The sequence below is a fragment of the Medicago truncatula genome, chromosome 1, assembly GCF_003473485.1.
Source record: "Medicago truncatula cultivar Jemalong A17 chromosome 1, MtrunA17r5.0-ANR, whole genome shotgun sequence".
Classification (NCBI taxonomy): Eukaryota; Viridiplantae; Streptophyta; class Magnoliopsida; order Fabales; family Fabaceae; genus Medicago; species Medicago truncatula.
In genome coordinates, this window is record NC_053042.1 from 43177964 (window position 1) to 43199652 (window position 21689).

Here is a 21689-nt window from a genome sequence, read left to right on the forward strand (position 1 = left end):
GACTTTGATCTTAGAATTATTAAATTCAAAACTCTACACTTTATTGGTACATCTCAATATTTATGACATGTATTATTATAGTAATATTTATCGATATCAGTCACATATATCGATAAATATTATGGTAATACATGTCATTAATATAATGTAACTGACTTGTGAATAATACAAGTGTAGGATCTAGTTTTATAAAGAATGCATAGTAATGGCAGTTTTTTTATTTAAAAAAGAATCATATGAGAAACTTCCAAATGCTTCAACATCTCAACTTGCTACTAGTACAAAAACTGATTTTTAACATGTTTTTAAGGTCATAAGTCTATTTCTTAACCGGTGTAAGATCTTCCGTTTTAATATATGAAATTTTTTAGGACGATTTTTCAACTGGATTAAAATAATATGGTTCAATCCGGTTGAGAATTGAGATAAACATTCATCTTAACATTTTTATCATCAACGCAATATTGTGTTACATTTTAAGTTGGTTGTGAGAAACAAATATAAACTTCGTGTTACATTATTTTATGTCGCCTTTTGCCAAAAACCAGAGAGAATTGAGATATAATACCAAGGCTAAAGTATACTTTTTATTCTCTCTATAATTTACAAAATGTTTGTTATGATCTTTTATCGTCTTTTTTATTCATTTTAGTCCTTTATCTTTCTTTTACCGAATTGACTGGCATCAATTAATATCATTGGTTTAATTAAGACAATAGGTTTGAGATTTAGGGAGGTTTCTTTGGCACGACTCCCTTGGACTGACCATGAATTGCAAAGTAGTGAATTTTTATTGAATGTTATTGTAAAACTAATTCACATTGATAGTGCATACCTTTTTAACTCGTATAATTTCTGTCTTTAAAAAAAAGTTTAATGATAACCGAGTACTCTAAATATTATGAAGGTTATCTCACACGAAATGCAAGAAAGCAATACATCTCAATTTTGAAAAAGGGATGTGTGATTAGTTTTTTTTTTTGTTTTGTTTTGTTTTGTTTAGTAGCTTAGTGGTTGGAGCACATAATTAAATGCAGAGAAGTGGGGTGTCCGAGGTTCGAACCCCGGTCCACTACATAAATTATGCAATGTCTCTACCAACTAAACTCACAGAGATTGATTAGTTTTGTTTTTGACGAAAATCATAGTGCGATATACATTTAAAGTATTCGCCTTGTATCTTCTTATATTGTCGCGTTCTAAGTTATCTTAAAAAAAATTGGAGAAGAGAAAATTATTATTAATAGCAGTGCTAACCATTTTACAATAGTCCCAAATAAGATTTAAAATATATCTCTTGAGATTATATAGTCAAGTTTTGATAATAAATTGACACTTCTTATGAGTCTTCTCAATTTGAATCTTGAAACTTTAACTTCTTTAATCTCTTTTCCCAATCCGAGGGAGATATCAATCTCAAGAAGGTTAATGATTTGTATTCCAATTTCATCAAATATAATTTTAATTATGATTTTTTACCATGTAAAAATTTGCAATCGCATTTTTTTCACAAAAGAATAAAATGTGTATCGGGCTTAAAATGAGTTAAATTTAAATTAGGTGTTGTGAGATGAATAACTCGGAATTAATTATTCTTAATTTATGGTGTCAAATTACAAAAGTGAATTCAAGTTGCTTATATTTCTATTACGCTAAATAGTCATAGTAATTTGGAGTTTTATTTAAGGAATTGTTTTGCTCAATAATCAAACTCAAATTCTTCTAAACGATTGTTTTTTTTGATAGAGTCATTAACCGCTTGTTTACTATACGTTGAATGGTTGAAAATATATGTTAGCTAGCTGGCCATGTAGTAGAGATATGATCCAATATTCATAGAAAAAAGAAGATTTAATCCAATAATTATTTAGGACATGCAATTCAGGGTTTTATCGTGCATCCATGTCATATCCTACATCTTATAATTATTATTATTATTATTGTAGGGACGTGTGCATTGATGAAAAATTCAAAGTTAGTAATTTAATAAGTGACCAAATATGCTCTAAGTGTGTGTTTTTAGATAGCAATACATGTTCTCCACTCACTAGGTAGGTGAATGATCTCTAGTCATGTATTTTCTTGCAAGGAAACAACACTCTACAAATGAAAGACTCCCCTCCTTATATTTACCTAGAGCTTTATTATTCATAAGCCACGACGTGCAACCAATTATCTTGGTCCATCCAATTATTCATATACTCCATAATGCAGTATGTATTTATGTTACACAAACACTATGCTCTATAAATAGCCTTGATATTCAGGGTATTCTACCTTACCACTGCTTTGAAGCATTTACCACCCTTTTTCTGAAACATTACAAAGAAACTAACTTATGATGGCTTCTCATAGATCCATTTTCGCTATCTCTATCCTTCTTTTTGCGTTGCTAGCCATAGCCTCCGCAACTGATTATGTGTATGGTCCAGCACCAAACACTGAGAAGTCTGAACCCGAAATCGAAGTAGATAAGAAGTCATACTCTACAAAATCAGACTATGAAGTTTCCAAATCCAAAACAAATTATGAGTATAGTCCAACTCCAAAGGTTGAGAAATCCAAACTCGATATAGATTACGAAGTACATTTAATAAAACCAAACTATAAAGTTCCCAAACCCAAAGTAAATTATAGATATGATCCCGTTCCAGAGATAGAGAGACCTGAACCAGAAACATATTACAAACACCTCACCAAACCAAACTACGAAGTTCCCAAACCTGAAATAGATTATGGGTATAGTCCAACTCCAAAGGTTGAGAAGCCTAAGTCCGAAGAAGTTTACACATCAAACCCCACAAAACCGGACTATGAAGTTCCCAAAACCAAAATAGATTATGGCTATGCACCGGCTCCCAAGATTGAGAAACCCAAGTCCGAAGCTGTTTACACACCAAACCCCACAAAACCGGACTATGGAGTTCCCAAACCTAAAACAACCTATGAATATGCCCCTGCCCCCAAGATTGAGAAACCAAAGTCCGAAGCAATTTACACACCAAACCCAACAAAACCAAACTATGAAGTTCCCAAACCCAAAACAAATTATGAGTATGCCCCAGCTCCCAAGATTGAGAAACCAAAGTCTGAAGTAGTTCACACACCAAACCCCACAAAACCTGACTATGAAGTTCCCAAATCCAAAATTGATTATGGGTATGCCTCGACCCCCAAAATCGAGAAATCCAAGTCTGAAGCAGTCTACACACCAAACCCCACAAAATCAGACTATGAAGTTCCCAAAACCAAAACAGATTATGAGTATGCCCCAGCCCCCAAGATTGAGAAACCAAAGTCTGAAGTAGTTTACACACGAAACCCCACAAAACCTGACTATGAAGTTCCCAAATCCAAAACTGATTATGGGTATGCCCCGACCCCCAAAATCGAGAAATCCAAGTCTGAAGCAGTCTACACACCAAACCCCACAAAATCAGACTATGAAGTTCCCAAAACCAAAATAGATTATGAGTATGCCCCAGCCCCCAAGATCGAGAAACCAAAGTCTGAAGCAGTTTACACACCAAAATCCACAAAACCAGACTATGAAGTTCCCAAAACAAATTATAACTATGCCCCAGCACCAAAAATTGAGAAACCCAGACTTGATACAAATTATAAACTACTCCCCACAAAACCAGATTATGAAGTTCCAAAACCAAAAGAAAACTACGAAGTGCAACTGCCCACAATCATTAGTGTTCAAGGAGTGGTTTTGTGTAAATCTGGCTCTAATTATTATCCAATTCAAGGTAAATTTTCGCTTATATGATAAAAAGGAAAAGAAAATTAAAAACATAACTCACCTAGCTATAATACTTTTTTACAACATTTCTTATGTTTTTCATGTTTGACATTGAAACCAATTAGTTTATGTTAGTCAGGACTTTAAAATTTGATGATATATCATTGATTATATATTTATCATGTGTGAGAAATGCAGGGGCTGTAGCACGAGTTACATGTGAATGTGTGAATGAGCTTGGATATGAGACAGGTCCTATAACAGTATTGAGTCATGTAACAGATAGTAAAGGTTATTACTATGTTACATTGTCACTTGCAGAGTTGGGATCAAAGTTGAAGATTAACGAATGCAAAGCATACCTAGAGAGTTCTCCATTAGAGACATGTAAAGTTCCCACCGATGTGAACCATGGCATCAGTGGTGCTCCTCTTTCTTCTTACCGTCTTCTTGAAAACAATTCCAGATTGTACTCTGTTGCACCTTTCTTCTGCACCTCACAAGCTAAACCAGTTCCTAATGGTTATTAAACATGTGCATTGGTTTTCCAAAGAAAGTGAGATAAACTGGCTGCAAAGTTCTACAATGATGATTTCATGTCTGTATTTTTTTATTTGTTAGTTTGTGGTTTTTCTATTCTTCTAATGTTTTGTTAATCGTTCAATTTTCACAATTCGTTATATATGAAAATAATGGTTCACCATGAGCCAAACTTTATCTCTTCATATTTGCGCATATACACTTTCCTCTGGATTTCGAATGTTTTGTGGGTGGGTTGAGAACAATTGTTTCTAATTAATCAGTGCCCTAACTTTGCTTTATAACAAAAATTAGTGAAATTAGAACTTTGTTTTGAGGTGATAGTGAAATGAAACAGAACTTGTTGATGTGTCAAGTCACTTAATTGTGCCTCTAAAAAAACACTTAATTGTGAGTAAGAGTATTATTGGTTCTTTGGAGACCATAATTGATTTTGTGCCAACATCTTATTGATGGCAAGAGGATCAATCCTTTGTTCCAAACATGTAATTAAAAACAAAAGAATTCATCTTGATTATGGATTTTTCCTTCATTTTCTAGTTCTATCCTATGTAATTTCCCCAACATCTTATTGTTTCCCTCCGCCTTCCAGAATAACCTTTGTTCAGAAACCGACATCACCGTGAAGCATCTGAAGTACCTCCGGATAATTTCTTCCCGCAGCAACTTAGGAAGATAATAAAATAGCTAAGAATTATGCCAGATTGAACATATAGAAACAAATTAAAAAGTGATAATGGAAATCGAGTCATGATCCTAAAGCAGTTGCAAAACAACAACAATCAACAACTTGTATGCCAGTCTTCGACGTAAAGGTCGGTGAAACACGTGCAAGTAGGAAAAAAAAAACTGTGGCTTCTAAGGTGAGGACTCTATTAAGTCCCTCATTGGTGTACCACTTAATTTGACCGATGGATTAATAGCCTACAGGATCTCTTTAGTCCTTACCACACATGATTCATGCTCTTTCTCTCTCCCCTGACAAACCTCTCTTGCTGCTGCACTTTTTTTCTCCCACAAGTGTAAGCTCAAGTCAACCAGACAAATGCACTCGTTTTTTTATTTTTTTTTAACGAAAAATGTTAGTGTGTTGGTTGTTATGTTAGTTTTCTTCTTAACAGAATATGAACCTTTGACCTTTAACTCCTCAACTCTTATAATCCTTTAACTCAAACCTATCCAAAAGTTTGAGGCAAGTGAAATTCATGTATGTTTCAAATAAAATAATACTAGTTTTTCCTTTTCTCATCTATTTATAGATCTGTAGATAAAACAAATTTGTCCAAGTCTACAGAGGTGTGTATATGTGTTTTATAGTGCATTTCTGTAAAAGAAAATTTTATTAACAGGAGCACAAGTTGTGCAAGTACATTACACCTCTTACACAACTAAGCTGAGTATAACATCACGGAATTCCAAACAATTTTCTGTTACTCTTCTCTGCACAAAGCTATTTGCTATTATAACACATACTTGCTAATATCTACCCTCATTGATACATTCAATCATACAGCATATCCACCCCATAAATTCAAACAAATACATATTAGACCTCTATCTAATTGAGACAGTTATGCACTGATGCAAAACTACATGTACTAAAAAAATCGAATTGCTGCAAACACCCGGCAGGATATCTCAACCAATGCGGTGCAGCACATTTCTTTGACAGGACATCAAAATTCTTACTCCCCTGCCACATGCCAGTTCCAGAAACACAAAAATATTCTCCTAATTGATATGATAACATAATTCAAATAATGTACTGTCCCCCCAAATCAAGGATTATTTCACACTTCAGTTTTGTTTAAAAAATACTAAAGACAAACGAAATAAACAATGCCCTTCAAGGAGAATCAAGTTCAAGTTCATATAATTAAGGCCAGCAAGAGGCATCGACAAACCTTTTTGGTTATAATAATAATATTAATATAAAAACAAAAACAAATTCATTGAGTCCATGAGAATTGTCGAATCACTAATGATAGCCAATAGATAGTCATTTAAAAACACAATCAACCAAAAATGCAGTCATTGGAACGAATACTTACACAGTGTATGAACAAGTAAACTTGAAAGTAAGACCGTCTTCCATGATTTACTTGTTTGAATTTATGTAACTAGTTACACAATCTATTGATGTGAAAACAACATATATGAATTTACTTATTTACATAAATTCAAACAAGTAAATAATGGAAGACGGTCTTACTTTCAAGTTTCAAGAAATCGAAATTAAGCTTTCAACAAAACCCTTGGCAAAGCTCCACCATACACGACCTTTATTTCCATCATCAATACTAGTTTTATGCACGGTAACTCCTGTTCGCTCCACTCTATGATCCCTCCAATTATAGATAATTGATTCCCTTTCTTCAAAACTACGCGACAATGTATCACCATCATTCGAAAGAAACAATGGCTCAAGAATTTTCTGCAGCGTACCGAACCCAGAGTCATAGTTCAATTGAAGATCATGATAACTGATTTTAAGAAATTGAGTCCAAGACTCTTCAACCCCAAATTCCTTCATCTGCCATATAATAAAATCAGTTTTTCTGTAACAATAAGAAAAACAAAGACAGTCACCCAACACACCAAAACTTGGCTCTGCAGACGGAACCTCATCAAAACCCCAAGGCAACCGATACTGGTTGTATGTTTCAGTCCCCAAATCAAGTGAAACAATAACAATCTGCTCGACCTTAATATTGTTCCACTCTAGATCACAATAATGAGTGATCGGGTCTTCATCTTGAATAGCCAACCAATTAAGAGTGCCATTAAGAAACACACCAGTATGATGAAATTGTTCAACATCACAATAAAGAGGAACAACCGGGAAACTTTCAATATTTCTCCAAACATTATCACCCAAACTGAAAACTCTCACATCGGTTGTCAATTCTTCGCCGACGCCAAGGTAACGTGACGCAACCACTTTAAAAGTTTCAGTGGAATTATCACAACCAAAATCGAAGACAAAAATGCCAGAATCACAAAAACAACCAATTTTTTGAGATGTTTTCCTAGTGGCTGGGTTCCATAAACGGAACCAGTACTCATAACATGAGGCTAAACCGGAACCATAAGCGTAACGATCACCAACTAAACAGACCAATCCATTACAGGAACCGACTAAACGAGAACAATCTTTCTGGCTCAATAGAAAGTGAGGATCAGCAACAAGGGTAAACGAAGGGTTATCGAGTATACGAGGTATAGGGTATGGAATGATACTGTAATCATTATCAGGGTATTCAGTTATGAGTGTGAAGTGTTGTGGATTTCGTGATTTTAATTTCTTGAAGTGAAATTTGACAAAATTGGGATCGGAAATGAGAGTTTTCCAAGGATTGCTTACACATTTGAATCGAAGTAGAGATTTTACAGGAAGTAACGAAAGGATCTCGGTGAGAAGATCGTCGGAGAAAAACAGCGGCGACGGAGTTGTAGTCATCGCTGATTGTTAACGATTTCCAATGCCAATGCACCTTCGCCGGAGTGATATATTGAACTGTTGAAAGTGTGAAATGAGTTTAAAACGTGTTCTTTTTCGGTAGATAGAAAAATGGCAAAGTCATCGTAAACTCACACACATAAACGCTCACACACATAAACGGAGGTATCGGGTTCGAACTCCGGTCATCCGATCTAACAACTTCGACATTTTATCAGTTGAGCTAGGACTTCTAAATTAAAAAAAAATAAAAATAAACGTGTTTTCTTATTCATTGTTGATGTATCAACCAATCAACAATGATCGAATATATTACGTTAATCTTGCTAACCAGCGCCGTTGCCATAACCACATTTGAATATATGAATTTTCATAAAAATTTATTATCTAAAATCTTTAAAAAGTGCTAATATTCGTTAGCATTTACTTATTAATTAAACTACAACAAACTAATAATATTTCACATGGTCATGTCACACATATTCATCATTTTATTATAATGAGTGAGAGACTAAGTATATAAAATATCAGAAGCTATTTTGAATTTCATTTTAATCGAAGACCAAACTGTGAAGGAATCAAATGTCTCATCCTTAAAAATGGATGAAGGCGAGAAAAGTTAAAGTAGCATACCAAACATTTATTTATACGATTACTAACTTATTCAATTGTAAGTAATATTTTAGACCAATTTAAAAATTTTAAAATATAAGGGATTAACTTGAAATCGAAAATATACATGAAGGACCAAATATGCAATTAATTCTTGATTTTATTGTCAATTTGCTTAAAGTGAAGAGATAGTTGTAAAAAAGTTGTCATAAAATGGTTGTATAAATATCATTTATCTTTGTCATTTTAGAGTAAATGATCAATTAAACCCTCAATTGAAACTTCAAAAAAACCCCAATTTTGCAAAACTTTTAAAAACCTCCATGAATTTGTCAAGCGTCTGTCAAATACTCCTTCCGTTTTACGGTTAAACTATATGATGTAGTTGTTAGCTGTACATGTGTCATCTCCATGTGGATAGAAGGTTATGTCACTTTACATGGGGTAATCGACTAATTTTTATTAATTACCCCTGCGACGTGGCATAACATTTGGTCAAATTGTACGGTTAACAACCACATCATAGGATCAAACGGCAAAAATAAATGGAAGGGGATATTTGACAGACGTTTGACAAAATCATGAAAGTTTGGAAGTTTTGCAAAATTCAGGGGATTTTTTATTACGAAAGTTGCAATTTCGAGGGAGGGGGTAATTGATCATTTATTCGTCATTTTATTGTGTCAGTTAAGCCATAAAATACATATCTAAATTTTTCACACACGTTTTTCCCAACCAATGCCCTACGAGAATCAAGGTGTTAGTAGTGTTTTCTACTAGTTTGAACAACCCAGGAGTGGAAAACAATTTCTCGAACACATTGTGTTGAGCTAGGTCCAGTGAAACCAATTTTTTTACTAAACAAAGTATGTTATTTCAAGAGAGTTTTTCCCACCCTTCTCATCTGGTTCAAATTACGAAATTTAAAATGTTGCAAGGTGTTAGTGGGTTTTTTAATGTGTTTTTACATTGTTCAAACTCTATGATCCGAAATGTTGTAGAGTACGCGAGAAGTCAGAATAGTGGGAGAATAATTTCTCTTATTTTAAAGAAGTCGCATAAAATATGGGTTCAGTGTAGCCTAACGATCCAACCAAACCGCACCACATTTATTTTGTTACGTTATTTGAGTATTTCTCATTGTATCCCCTATGCTTCTCGTACGTCATCTGTTTAAATTATATAATTCGAAACTTAAAAACACACTTCGAATTATATAATCAAAATCATGTCAATATAAAGACTTGGCCAACCTTTTTCTCCCATTTCTTCAGTTACATATTTTTCCCTAAAGTACTCCTAAGCCCCTCAAAATCTGAATCTTGCTACATAGTGTAATTTTTTAAGTCAAATTGCTCGAATCCATCCCTTTTGAGACATGTTCCATTACTACACAAAATGTTGGTTCACATTTGCTCAAACATTTGGTGGTTTATTTGTTTTTTTCTTCTCGGTACTGCTTCTTTTCGGATTTATAAACCAAAATGTATTGTTCAACATTTCAGCTTCTAAAATCCAAAATATGCTCAGGGAGGCTCAATTTTGATTTCTCTCGTAATTTTCTTCATCGTATTGATTTTTTCATGTTTTGTTCAACATTTCAGATATGGAGGCACACATTGATCGTGTTATAGAGGCACACTATTTTATTTAATGAATGATTGAAAATAATATATGTTAAGGTTAGCTGCCCATGTAGTAGAAGACATAATCCAATAATTGGTTAGGACATGCAATTCAAGTCGTTATCGTGCATCCATGTCATATCCTACTACTTCCTACAATTAATAATTATTGTGAGGGACGTACATGCACCGTTGAAGAAAATTCCCTAGATATTTATTAATTATTCATGCATATTCACGTTACATGTATATAAATAAGTCTCTCTTCCTTGATATACTTATAATTACCTTAAGATTAGAGAATGGCTTTTACAAATATCCGATTTCTGACTTTCATGCTTCTGATCACATCCATGTTGGTCCCATGTAGTTTTGCTAATGCCAATGGCACCAAAAAACAAGATGTCACCCAGAAACCGAATTTAAATGATATACTTTTTTCCAACAATATTGGTGTTCAAGGCCTTGTTTACTGTAAATCTGGCTCTAAACTCATCCCACTTGAAGGTATACTCTCTCAATATCATTAATCGTGTGTTTAAAGTATTTTTTCAGTCCTTTTTTTATTAAAGGGATAAGTTTTTTTTTTTCTTTTTTTCTAAAACCCGTAATAATGTTTTAGTAAGATTATAACTATTTTTTTTGTAAGTTTTAAAATTAAAACCATTTAAACTAATAGAGGGCCCACTTTTAACATTTTCATAATGTTTACTTAAGATATTTTAGAAAATCCTTTTATTAAAAAAACAATTAGCTTTAAAAAATGAAAAGGGTTCCACAAAAACTTTAACATGAAAAGCTAATTCTAGTTTTTTCAAAATCTATTTTTTCTAGAAATGTAATAACCATAAAAATCATTTCTTTTGAAAAAGTGATTTCGATGATAGTAAAAAACAGAAATTAGCTTCAATTTTTTTTTTAAATCTCTAAAAGAATCTATGTTATGTTTAAACTTTAAAACATTATTTTTTATTTTTTTAAAATTCAAGACAAACACACTAATAATCGACTTTGTTCATTATTTCTTTTTCAATTGATAATATGACTCGTACGTTTAGTCTTTCCTGAGATAATATATAGGGTCGGATATGAGTCTCTTGAAGATACCAACTAAGTTGCGATGTCTAAGTTTTCCTTGATGTTTAACCACACTCGTTCATTAAAATAAATTTAATTTATATATTGATAAAAATAATATTCTCTTTCACAAATTTATTGATCAAAAAAACATATTCGTGTATAGGGGCCGTTACAAGGATAGAATGCGAAGCTGCCGATGAATATGGCTTTGAAACAAAACCATTCTCTTTCTTAAATGATGCAACCAATGCAAAGGGCTATTTCCTTGCAACATTGTTTCAACAAGAACTGGTTGCAGAAAAACGGGTGCTGAAGGAGTGTAGGGTATTCCTTGAAGCTTCTCCTTTGAACAACTGCAACTATCCCACTGATTTTAACAAAGGAATTAGTGGTGCTGAACTTCATTCCTATCACTTCCTCCATGACAATAAGATGAATTTGTATACCGTGGGACCTTTTGTTTTCACCTCAACACCCAAATCAATCTCTAATGGGTATTAGATGATTCGAAACTCTTAGCCCCATGATGATTTTTTTCCTTTTCTAGTTCTAAATGTCTTTGATTTGATGATTGTTTTCCATTTTGTATCATCCAGATTCTAGTATATAGGAAAAAGTTATGTAACTTCTATCTACAAAGTGAGAACAAATGTTCATTATGAAGAATAAAAGTCTTGAAAACGCTCTTTTGATTTGATTTGATGATTGTTTTCCATTTTGCATCATCTAAATATATAGGAAAAAGTTCTGTAACTTCTATCTTATAAGTGAGAGAGAAAAAATATCATTATGAAGAATAAAAATGTTAAAACACTCTTTTTGAACATAGACTCTAACATTCATACTTTCTTATTTAATGAAACTATAGTGTAAATCTTAGGCTTAATAGCAATTTTGGCTCCCTAAGTATCAGGAAGTTGCGAGTTTGACCCATAACAAAATAAAATACAATCAAGCCCCCTAAGTACCGCCCCTTTTACAGTTTTGGCCCCCCGGACTAATTTTGACCAAGTCAATGCTGACGTGGACGCCACCTGTGTAACTTTTTTATTTTTATTTTTTAATTATTAAAAATATATTATTTTTTAGTTTAAAAAAATAAAAGTATATTAAAAAAAAAACCACACACGTGGCGTCTACGTCAGCATTGACTTGGTCAAAATTGGTCTGGGGCCAAAACTGCAAAAAGGGCAGTACTTAGGGGGCTGGATTGTATTTTATTTTATTAGGAGGCCAAATTCGCAACTTCCTGATACTTAGGGGACCAAAACTACTGTTAAGCCTAAATCTTTACAATTTAAGTGGAATATATAGATTATCGGATAAAACATTATAATTTTTCATATTAGCTTTACTTAATAAAAGAATGGGTTTTATAATGAACTTTGAAAATAAAATGTTTCCATTGAACTCATTTCTCTCAACAAAAAAAAAAACATTGAAATCATCCGTGACAAAACGATGAATTCATATAAGGGGGACATTTGAAATTTTATTGGATAAAATCAATGTAAATCTCATTATTTTACGTGGGTTTGTTATTCATGGAATTTCTTCGTATTTGAGTATGAATAACAAACCCAAAAAAGAGTAGGAAAACAAATTAAAAAAGAAAAAAAATTATGGATAACCAATTAGAATAATTATCAATAAAGAAAAGCTTTCCTTAGACGAGATATGCAACTTGGAGGAAAAAAAAAATCTAGTATACTATACTCCCATTGGTCTCAAATATATACAACAAAACAAAAAAATTAAAAGTTTTAAATATTATAAGCAAAAGTCTACTTCAATTGGTTTCCTTAATAAGTGCTTTAAAAATGCTCTTAAAACACTTGTTAGCAAGACCCTTATATTTAATATCTTTATTTCAATTTTACCTCTAAATTAAATATCCATACATTTTTTAAATTCACTAATAAATGTAGTATTCTACACTTCTCAAGAAGGGTATAATTAGAAATTATGTTTTTTTTCTTCTAATCAATTAATATACTTAACTCATTTTCTTCGACGATGTTTGTTTCCTCCTTACATACCAAGACCAAGTACTCCAAACTTATCTATAATAAGGTTTGGTTTTGTGAAACAAGCCTTAGTTTGATTTGGCTATTTGAAATTATATTTTTTTAAACAATGTTATCAACTAGTCTCTTTATCACATTTAGTCTTATTGATTAAAAATTAAATGGATCTCACTATTTTGAAAATATGCCCAACTATAATATATAGATTTCTACGGTTGTCACTGTTGGGTTCAAGTGACTAAGGGTCGCGTTGATTATGAATGAGGTTTAATGTTAAATATATAAAATGTGACCTATATTTTAAACAGCTTAAGGTTTTGGATAGAGATATGAAGTCTCTCTTGTGGTATTGAAACATTAATTGACTTGTTGTCTACGACGCTCATCAATATTTCTTCAACAGATAGTATCGGAGTCAGATTCAAGTTGATGGGAGAGAAGGAGTGGGATTCTTGTCTTTGGATCAAGTATGGAAATGTAGTATCCTCAATCCCTTGCTCTGTTTGCTGGCCTCTTAGGCGTTATTCTACTCGACGTTGTTTGGTGTTCATCCAGTTTTGTCCTTTTGGTTGTCATTCGACATGTTTCTTTTTGTATTTTTATACTCGATTTCTCTCCTTATTTGATTCATCTTGTATCATCTCAAATACTTCTTGCACTTTGGTCTTTCTATTAGCTAATATATATACGTTTCCATTAAAAAAAATACTTAAAAGGAGAGAGTGTGGGATGCAAATATGAGTAATTAATCTATCCAAGTTTTGCCGAAGGAACAACCCCATTTTTTACCTTGAATTGGTCAAAATACGTGGACTTTCTTACTTTTCATGGAGGATTAGATCCACTAACTCGGGGTCTATGGCTGATTGATATTGCACATCATCATTTAGCTATTGTAATTCTTTTTCGCATTGCCGGTCATTGACTATGAAATTATAAGATATGAGACTTCCTAAAAAAAAAACAAACTCGTATTGAAAATGTCTTAGGAGCCGTTTGATGGCATGATAAGTTAAAAGTAGGCTTAAATGCAGTTTTCCCATCTTATGTTTCAAAACGTTGCGATTTTGACCCTCTAATAAAAAATATATATTTTTGCCTTATATATTTAGGGAAATATGCTCTTTTGACCCTCTAACTTTACAGAAATATGATATTTTGACCCTCCATCTTTAGACAAATAAGCTCTTCTGTCTATATCACGTGCATGTCAAACACATGCTATCTTCGTTCCTTTTTAAGTGTCTTTTTAGGATGAGTTTTTCTTTCCTATTTAAGTGTCTTTTTAGTATTTTAAGGGTATGATTTTTCAATTATACCCTTTGTCAATTACTCTTATCTTTTTCAATAACTAATTAATACAATCTATTTGGAAAAATAAAGTTTATTTTTTTTAAACAAAGTTTGTTTCTTGTTATCTTCAAATTTAAACAAAATTTTGTTACAAACACTGATTCTAAGAGAGTTAAAATTCTATAAATAAGATGAATAACAATTGTTGAATATTTCAAATGCAAAGTAAAAGAACAGAAGAAAAATAAAAGACTTCATGAATGTTCAAAATGAAGAAAAATGGAAGACTCATTAGAGCGGAGGGAGATTGTTGGTTACAAGAGAAAGATAACATATAAAATTTATTCGAAAGATAAAGTGTGTGCAAAAAAGTAGGAATTTATTCGTGGATTAAAATGAGAATATAATAGGAAGAAAATTTGCAAAAGTACACATCGCTATTTTGATAGTAATTTTCTAAAAATACACTTAAAAATGAACGGATAGAGTATATGATACGTCTGTTTTGTCTATATCATATCATTGTCTTGTTTTATATCTTATCATATCTTCATCATATTTTGCGCACAAACAAACGCTTGTAGTTTTGGAGACCTCTCTTGTGGTCCTTAAGAATTTGCTTGTTGTTGCGCCCAACACTCGCTATGTTCCTCAACAGTCGTCACCCGTTCAATATATTTTATATGAAAAAATTCCAATTTAAAGACACAATTATTATGTATAGTTAATGGTATTTCATTCAATTTAAAGAAATGTTGCATTCATAAATCTCAAAATTACTATTATAAACTCCCTACGTCCCAACTCATACGTCGCTTTCACAAAAAATTTGTCCCAATTTATATGACGCTTTGCAATACCAATAAAATATTAATGTTACTTTTTCTATTATATTCTTAATGATGATTTATTACTTATTTTCTTTCAATTATTTAATTTTATCTATTTCATATCATTTACTAAGGACAATTTTCTAAAACAACCCATAATATATATTTTTCACACGATATTGATTAGATTTCTTAATACATGTGAAATGCCTAAATCATCATATAATTTTTGACAGAGGGAGTATGATTAAAGTAAAGTTCTTTTTTTTTTTTTGTGGTCGGAGTTCGAACCCCAAACCTTGCATATTTTATGCATTATCCATACCAACTTAGCTAAGCTCACGAGAACAAAGCATAGTTATTTATTTGACAATAAACTTCATACAATAATAACATTTGTATATGTTTATAAATATATTTAAAAGGTATGATATGGGAATATTATTTTAACTAAAAATCATTTGAATGATAACAAATAATTATTTAATATTTTCTGTAAAAAAATTAATATTCAAAAATTTTATGGGAATATATCAATTTGTTCAAACAATAATTTTAATTTTTATCAAATATTTCAACTTTAATATGGTAGTTTTTTACCACAAAAAAAAATGGTAGTTTGTTTGCCAATAACTATTTTCTATAATAATAACTCTAATTTTGTCGCCCTTAAAAAGTTTTATTTTATATGTTATGAGCAAGGATATGGACCGCAATGATTGCAAGGATATGGATCATAAATAGTTACTTTAGTCCCCGATTCTGCATCTCGCTATCACAAAGGTCCATGTTCCTTGACCTTTATGACAACAAGATGCATAGTTAGGCACCAAAGTGACCATTTATCCAATGACCAATATTAATATGTTAAATATTATGTTAGTATTTTATTTTATTTTTCTAGGAATTTAATATCTTTAATTCTTTAATCCCTTAACTCAAAACCGTCGAGTTACTCAACCGAAGTAAATAATTTTGATACTAAACAATAAATTTAAGTGTCTAATAGGTTTTCCAAAAGCATTTTACACGTTATTAATTAACTTTATACCGGATGGAGTATCGTTGAAACAATACCTCACATTGAAAATGAAAATGATTTTATTAATATTTATTATGACTCATTGACTAGCTTTGTTTCCTATCTCTTCGTTAATATTCATTCATTCATGCACATGACCCTTCATCTTTGTCAAGCATCATGAGTCAAGGAATGAAGTGGCATCGTAACATGGAAGATGAAAGAATTAGAATGGGAACCAACCACAAAAAGAAGAACAAAAACCGCAACAAAAGTGATGGCGGCGGCGGTGGAGGAAATATCGTCGGACTTGCCCTTGCAGTTGTAGGTTTTATAGCTGTTGTCTCTTTGTCATTAATCAACAAGAACAGGAAAAAGGGTTCTGAGTCAAATCCCAAACCAAAACCTCAAAAAGCATCATTGGACAAAAAATGTAAGAGCCATGAAGATCATGAAATTGAAACCAAACAAGGTCTTGATGCTCTTGTTCAACCTTCATGTTCAATAACAACAACCAAAGGAGATTCTGCACCATGGTAACATTAACCTAACTGTTTGTTTTATATATGCTGTCCTGTTTTTTCTTGATAGATTTTTCCTCGGTTTATTAATACTTATTTTACCGACAAATGTTAGTATATCAGTTGTTATTTTATTATTTTCTCATTAGTTAAGATTTCACTAAAATTTGAACCAGTCTTTCACTCACTTTCCTCAATATATTAGTAGTTAACATTGTGTACTTGCAACAGTAATGTGACAACCGATACGAAAAGCATTAATCACACTCTTATTCAGGTGATTTACAGTAATAAGTTATTCCTATTTTGATGACCATTTTACAACTTTGACTATGTTAGTTAGAAATAAGTTGGATAAATTGTTCCAATTTGATTTATTTCAGGAGGAGAAAATTGGTATTGTCCCTAATATTAACACCATCACAGAAGTGGTTTCCACAATCTCTTTTCAAGAGGAAATTGTGCTATCCGATGATTCCAATTCGGAAAGTGCTGCGTCATCACATGATAGCAGAATTGATGAAGAATGTTTGGCATCATTAGGAGCAGAAAAAGTTGAAGATAATGTGGTTTCAGATATTGTTGAAGAAAAATATTGTTCATCCGAAACAATACTAAATGGAGCGGAAATTGGTATTCGGAATGAAGAACATGTAGAAGCCGAAACAGAAACTGAAGTCACCAATGATGGTGTGAATGTTAAACCTGAAATAACTTCTGATGAAAAAGGAAAATCATCCATGGAGGTGAATGATCAACATCAACCGATATCGGTATCAGACTCATTTCAGTTGACAACTTTGCTTATGTTGTTACCAGGGTTGATCTTGCTTCTAGTTCTACTTTTGCTTATGTATCTTACACAAAAAGTTTCTTTTCTGCAATAGTCCTTTAATATATTTTCTTTTCTGCATTGCTTCTTGTTCTACTTTTGCTTATGTATCTTACACAAAAAGTTGCTTATGATTTTCAAACCAACTTGTCAATAATTTTCTTTTGCTTTTGGCTTCCATTTGACTTGAATCATTTTGTTGAATGAGGTTATTGAGTAGTATTATCATTTATAAACTTGTATGCTTCTATGAATACAAAACTACAAATTCAAGAAATAGTTACGCTTCAATTACATTACTCATGTTTAGGTGTTTTAGCTTTTATTGTTGAGTCACTTTCCTTTGTAGAGACATTAACAATAACAACAAAATTCAATATAAGAGGAATAATAATGAATTGATCCATATCTATGATTTGAAGAGATTAGAAGGCAATAACAAGCTATTATAATGAGGATGACATCAACAACACCTCTCTGAAGATACAAAAGCTATAATACAGTTGCAATTCAGCAGAGTGTGGAATGTACATACTTACATCAAATAGCTAGCCTCATACACATATTTATACTATTATACATGTATATAAGCTGGGAATCAAGTGGTAATTAATAATAACCACCAATCAATTAATTATATGTCAATAAGTAGTTACAATTAAAATGTCAAAATGTTTTTTATGATACACAAGCTGCTGGGTTGAGTTTCCCTCCAAAAATAGCTTTTGCATTGATACAAGAGTTTGCAAAAGGTATACTTTTTTGAGGACCTACATAAGTCAATTCAACATCTGCTACCTCAATATTTTCACATGGATTCTTTGAGCTGCATTGCAATGACACCGGAATGTTTGAGACTGTTGTTCCTTTTATCCTACGGAAATGAGCATCACTGATCTTCCACACCGAAGTTGAAGGCTACTCACAAACAAGTACACACATTAATAAGAATTTTTGGAAACTTGTTAAATGCTAGCAAAATGATAAACTATAGGAGGTTTCAATTGTTAATTTGCTTACCACTCTCTCTTTTTTGCCATAACTCTGGTCAATAACAATGGGATTCTGGACATCCTTCATGATCAAGTCTTCATAAACAATGTTTTTTGCCTCAGCCGGTGCTGTTCCAATCCAGGTTTTAATTCTAGCACCATTGGTTGAGCCTATGAACGTGCAATTTTTGACTGAAACACCATTCACAGTTTTTTCCTCTGGCCTCTTACCAAGACTTCCAACACTAATACCGTGACCAGGACCACATGTAATGCCACTAATAGTGATGTTGGATGTGCTATGTCCAACAGAAATACAATCATCACCTGTTGCGATGACGCTGTTAGTGACAGTAATGAAGTCGCTGGAGCTAATGTGCATGCCATCGGTGTTTGGACTGTTTCCTGGAGCTGTTATGTGGAGGTTAGTAAATGAAATGTTGCTGCAACCATGTAGATGGAAGTGGAACTGCATGCTGTTCAATGATGTCACGTCTTGCACGATTGCATTTTTAATCTTATCGAATTTCAAAGACTGCACACATAGGTATAAAATTGTCACATGTAAATAAAACGCAACAAATTGTATTTGTGACTTATAAAAAATGTTACAGTTAAACATATTTTAAATTGACATTACATATCAATTAACACTTAATTCAATATTATTTATGTAATGATTGATGAAATGAAATCCTTACAGAAGGGAGGGAAGCACAATTTCCCTTGTTCTGCTTGCAATCATTCAACGGCCAACTAATGCTTCCTTGGCCATCAAAAACTCCACTGCCTTTCAACACCAAGCCATCAATGTTTTCAAATTGGAACCATTCTGGACTATAATACTCAGATAAATCTGTTGTGGCTTGAGCTTTTCCTACAATTTCAACAGTTATGGGCTTTGGACTTGTGCATGGCCCTGCAAAAAGAGTTTGCCCAGTGACGAACGTTCCCGCTGGAATCAAAACTGTTGCTGGTACGGTACTGGTTTTGCATGCTGCCTGCCATGCAGCCCTAATTTTCTGCATAATATAATACCATAGTTAATTATTATATATTCATACCCAAAGTTTAGGAAGACAATTAAATTTAAAATAAAATTAACTCACTTCAACATTGTCGGTTTTTCCATCAGCAACAGCACCGAATTTTGTGACATCATAAATTCCTCCTGCACTACCATTATCAAGGAGGCTACGACCCGATGCACCTATCACGCTAATGAAAAGAATGCCTAAGATAAAAAAGTTTGTTGTCGTAGCCATATTGGTGGTGATATTTATTAATTCCCAGCTTGAAACCTTGATTAAACAAAATGTTTAAGATTTTAAAATGCAGTTTTTTTTATGATGTTGTGGTTGCTCATATGGCAACCTATAACTGCAATTTAGAAACCCTTCACCAATTTGGATGACTCAATTACATGTGACTTGAAGAATGGTATTTATACAAGAGAATTATAGATCATACTCTCCCTATGAAGTCTATTTTTGGTCATCATTTTCCTATTAATTAATCTGGATATTAATGGAAGTTTTTTGATTTTAGATTGTCTAAATTTAGTATTATTTTCCTCTACATTTGGCTTATACAATTATAGCTTATGTTCTTAACCCTTAATTTGTAACCGAATTTTGAAAAGTGTTGGGTGAAATATTGCAATTTGCAAGCATTGGTTTCTTCTCATCATTTGAATTCATTGGCTGAAATGATGCATGTGAACTTAAAAATTGGTGCAGAATCATGCAGTCAGCAAGCTCTAGGCCACACAATTTTATAAAAAATATCAAGTCCAATCTTGATTTTATGATAGGAAAAGAGATAGAGATATATCATTATTGTTTTTGAATTAGCTTTCATTCTTATTTAGGACCTATCTCCTTGAAGACAAACATTCTCAAGAAAATCGTTAACACGTTGTAGAATGAGGATGGAAGACCTTTAGTTTGCTGCTAAACATTCTCAAGCATTTTTCATCTTCGATTAGTAAAACTACTCCACCCCCTCCGGTCAGTGTTATAAACAAAATCATCATGAGCTTAACTCAGTTGGTAAAAACAATACAAAATAATATGTAAGGTTCGGGGTTCAAACCCCGGCCACCACAAAAAAATAAACATAAATTCACTTTTAAGGTTCATTTAATAAATGATGTATGTGGTATATATATGGACCATATATATTATTTATTGAATGAATCTAAAAAATAATTAGTTGCTTATAATAGTGACCAAATGATGTATTTGCTACTGCGATGATAAGATTTTTCTGTTCTGGCCCCATTTTTTTGTTTGGGTCTAGGTTATGTCATTAATTTTGTATGGTGGTAGTCTAGAATGCTTTTACATTTTTTTTAAGGAATTTTATTAACTATTATTTTAAAGAAAAACAATTGGATAAAACTATGTCAGCTGACCAATTTTGGATTCTAAAATTTAAAAAATAAAGTTTATGAAGGGTTTTCTTAACGGATTTACAACTTTTAGAATGTTTATAATTTAAAGGAAAATTCTACGGTGAAGTTATGAGAATGACTTTTCTAATGAAGTTAACACTATAGCATCAAAAGTGTTGTGAGTAATACTTCATTGTTTGTACAGTGGCATCAAAAGTTTAATCCCCATAGTATCATAAATTCATCAGATTAACAAGAATACACTTCATCTAATTTTTATCCTACCTTGTTTTAAGTGTAACATCCTACAAAGTGTAACACTTAAGACTATCATATGATATTAGCAACTCTGTTTCCATGTTAAAGATGCCAATGATAAAATAGTACCGGTAAATCCAAGATGTTGCAAACATTACTAGATGAATTACTATTGATCATTAATCAGTAATCAACAATTTAAAAATGAATAAAACATTAAAATTAAAATTAACTTTTTTAAAAAAGTCAATTTCATGACTGCCGCGTAGAAGCTCCTTAATTTAAAATGTTGTAGGATGTATTGGATAGAAAATAAAACTCTCAAGATGGAAACAACTCAAGATTAAAATCCCAGCTCAGCCCATGCACACATGACCAAACATAATTGTTGCTTAAAATGTGGTATAGTCATGTTTGACCAAGAAATAAAGGATAAATTTTCATATACACATATT

The 21689-nt window shown here is 32.3% G+C and overlaps 5 protein-coding genes across 5 annotated transcripts; 3 read left to right on the top strand and 2 right to left on the bottom strand.

The window, feature by feature from the left end:
- Positions 1 to 2262: 2262 nt before the first annotated feature.
- Positions 2263 to 4473, top strand: LOC11413892 (extensin-2). The gene is made up of 2 exons (XM_003591438.4): positions 2263 to 3755; positions 3947 to 4473. The coding sequence occupies exons 1-2, from the start codon at positions 2339 to 2341 to the stop codon at positions 4276 to 4278; spliced, it is 1749 nt and encodes a 582-aa protein (XP_003591486.3). The 5' UTR covers positions 2263 to 2338; the 3' UTR covers positions 4279 to 4473.
- LOC11414454 (F-box/kelch-repeat protein At3g23880) lies at positions 4366 to 7808 on the bottom strand. The gene is made up of 2 exons (XM_003591439.4): positions 6501 to 7808; positions 4366 to 4955 (listed from the first exon to the last, which is right to left on the bottom strand). The coding sequence occupies exon 1, from the start codon at positions 7746 to 7748 to the stop codon at positions 6510 to 6512; it is 1239 nt and encodes a 412-aa protein (XP_003591487.2). The 5' UTR covers positions 7749 to 7808; the 3' UTR covers positions 4366 to 4955; positions 6501 to 6509.
- Positions 7809 to 10271: 2463 nt separating this feature from the next.
- On the top strand, positions 10272 to 11767 carry LOC11414455 (protein SEED AND ROOT HAIR PROTECTIVE PROTEIN). The gene is made up of 2 exons (XM_024783671.2): positions 10272 to 10492; positions 11229 to 11767. The coding sequence occupies exons 1-2, from the start codon at positions 10288 to 10290 to the stop codon at positions 11564 to 11566; spliced, it is 543 nt and encodes a 180-aa protein (XP_024639439.1). The 5' UTR covers positions 10272 to 10287; the 3' UTR covers positions 11567 to 11767.
- A 4560-nt stretch (positions 11768 to 16327) lies between these two features.
- LOC11420018 (uncharacterized) lies at positions 16328 to 17861 on the top strand. Its single transcript, XM_003591442.4, has 3 exons — positions 16328 to 16772; positions 16989 to 17034; positions 17141 to 17861. The coding sequence occupies exons 1-3, from the start codon at positions 16417 to 16419 to the stop codon at positions 17642 to 17644; spliced, it is 906 nt and encodes a 301-aa protein (XP_003591490.1). The 5' UTR covers positions 16328 to 16416; the 3' UTR covers positions 17645 to 17861.
- A 317-nt stretch (positions 17862 to 18178) lies between these two features.
- LOC11422040 (exopolygalacturonase clone GBGE184) lies at positions 18179 to 19988 on the bottom strand. Its single transcript, XM_039829894.1, has 4 exons — positions 19691 to 19988; positions 19283 to 19603; positions 18610 to 19116; positions 18179 to 18507 (listed from the first exon to the last, which is right to left on the bottom strand). Exons 1-4 carry the CDS (start codon positions 19844 to 19846, stop codon positions 18268 to 18270), a joined length of 1224 nt encoding a protein of 407 aa, XP_039685828.1. The 5' UTR covers positions 19847 to 19988; the 3' UTR covers positions 18179 to 18267.
- Between the last annotated feature and the right edge of the window lie 1701 nt (positions 19989 to 21689).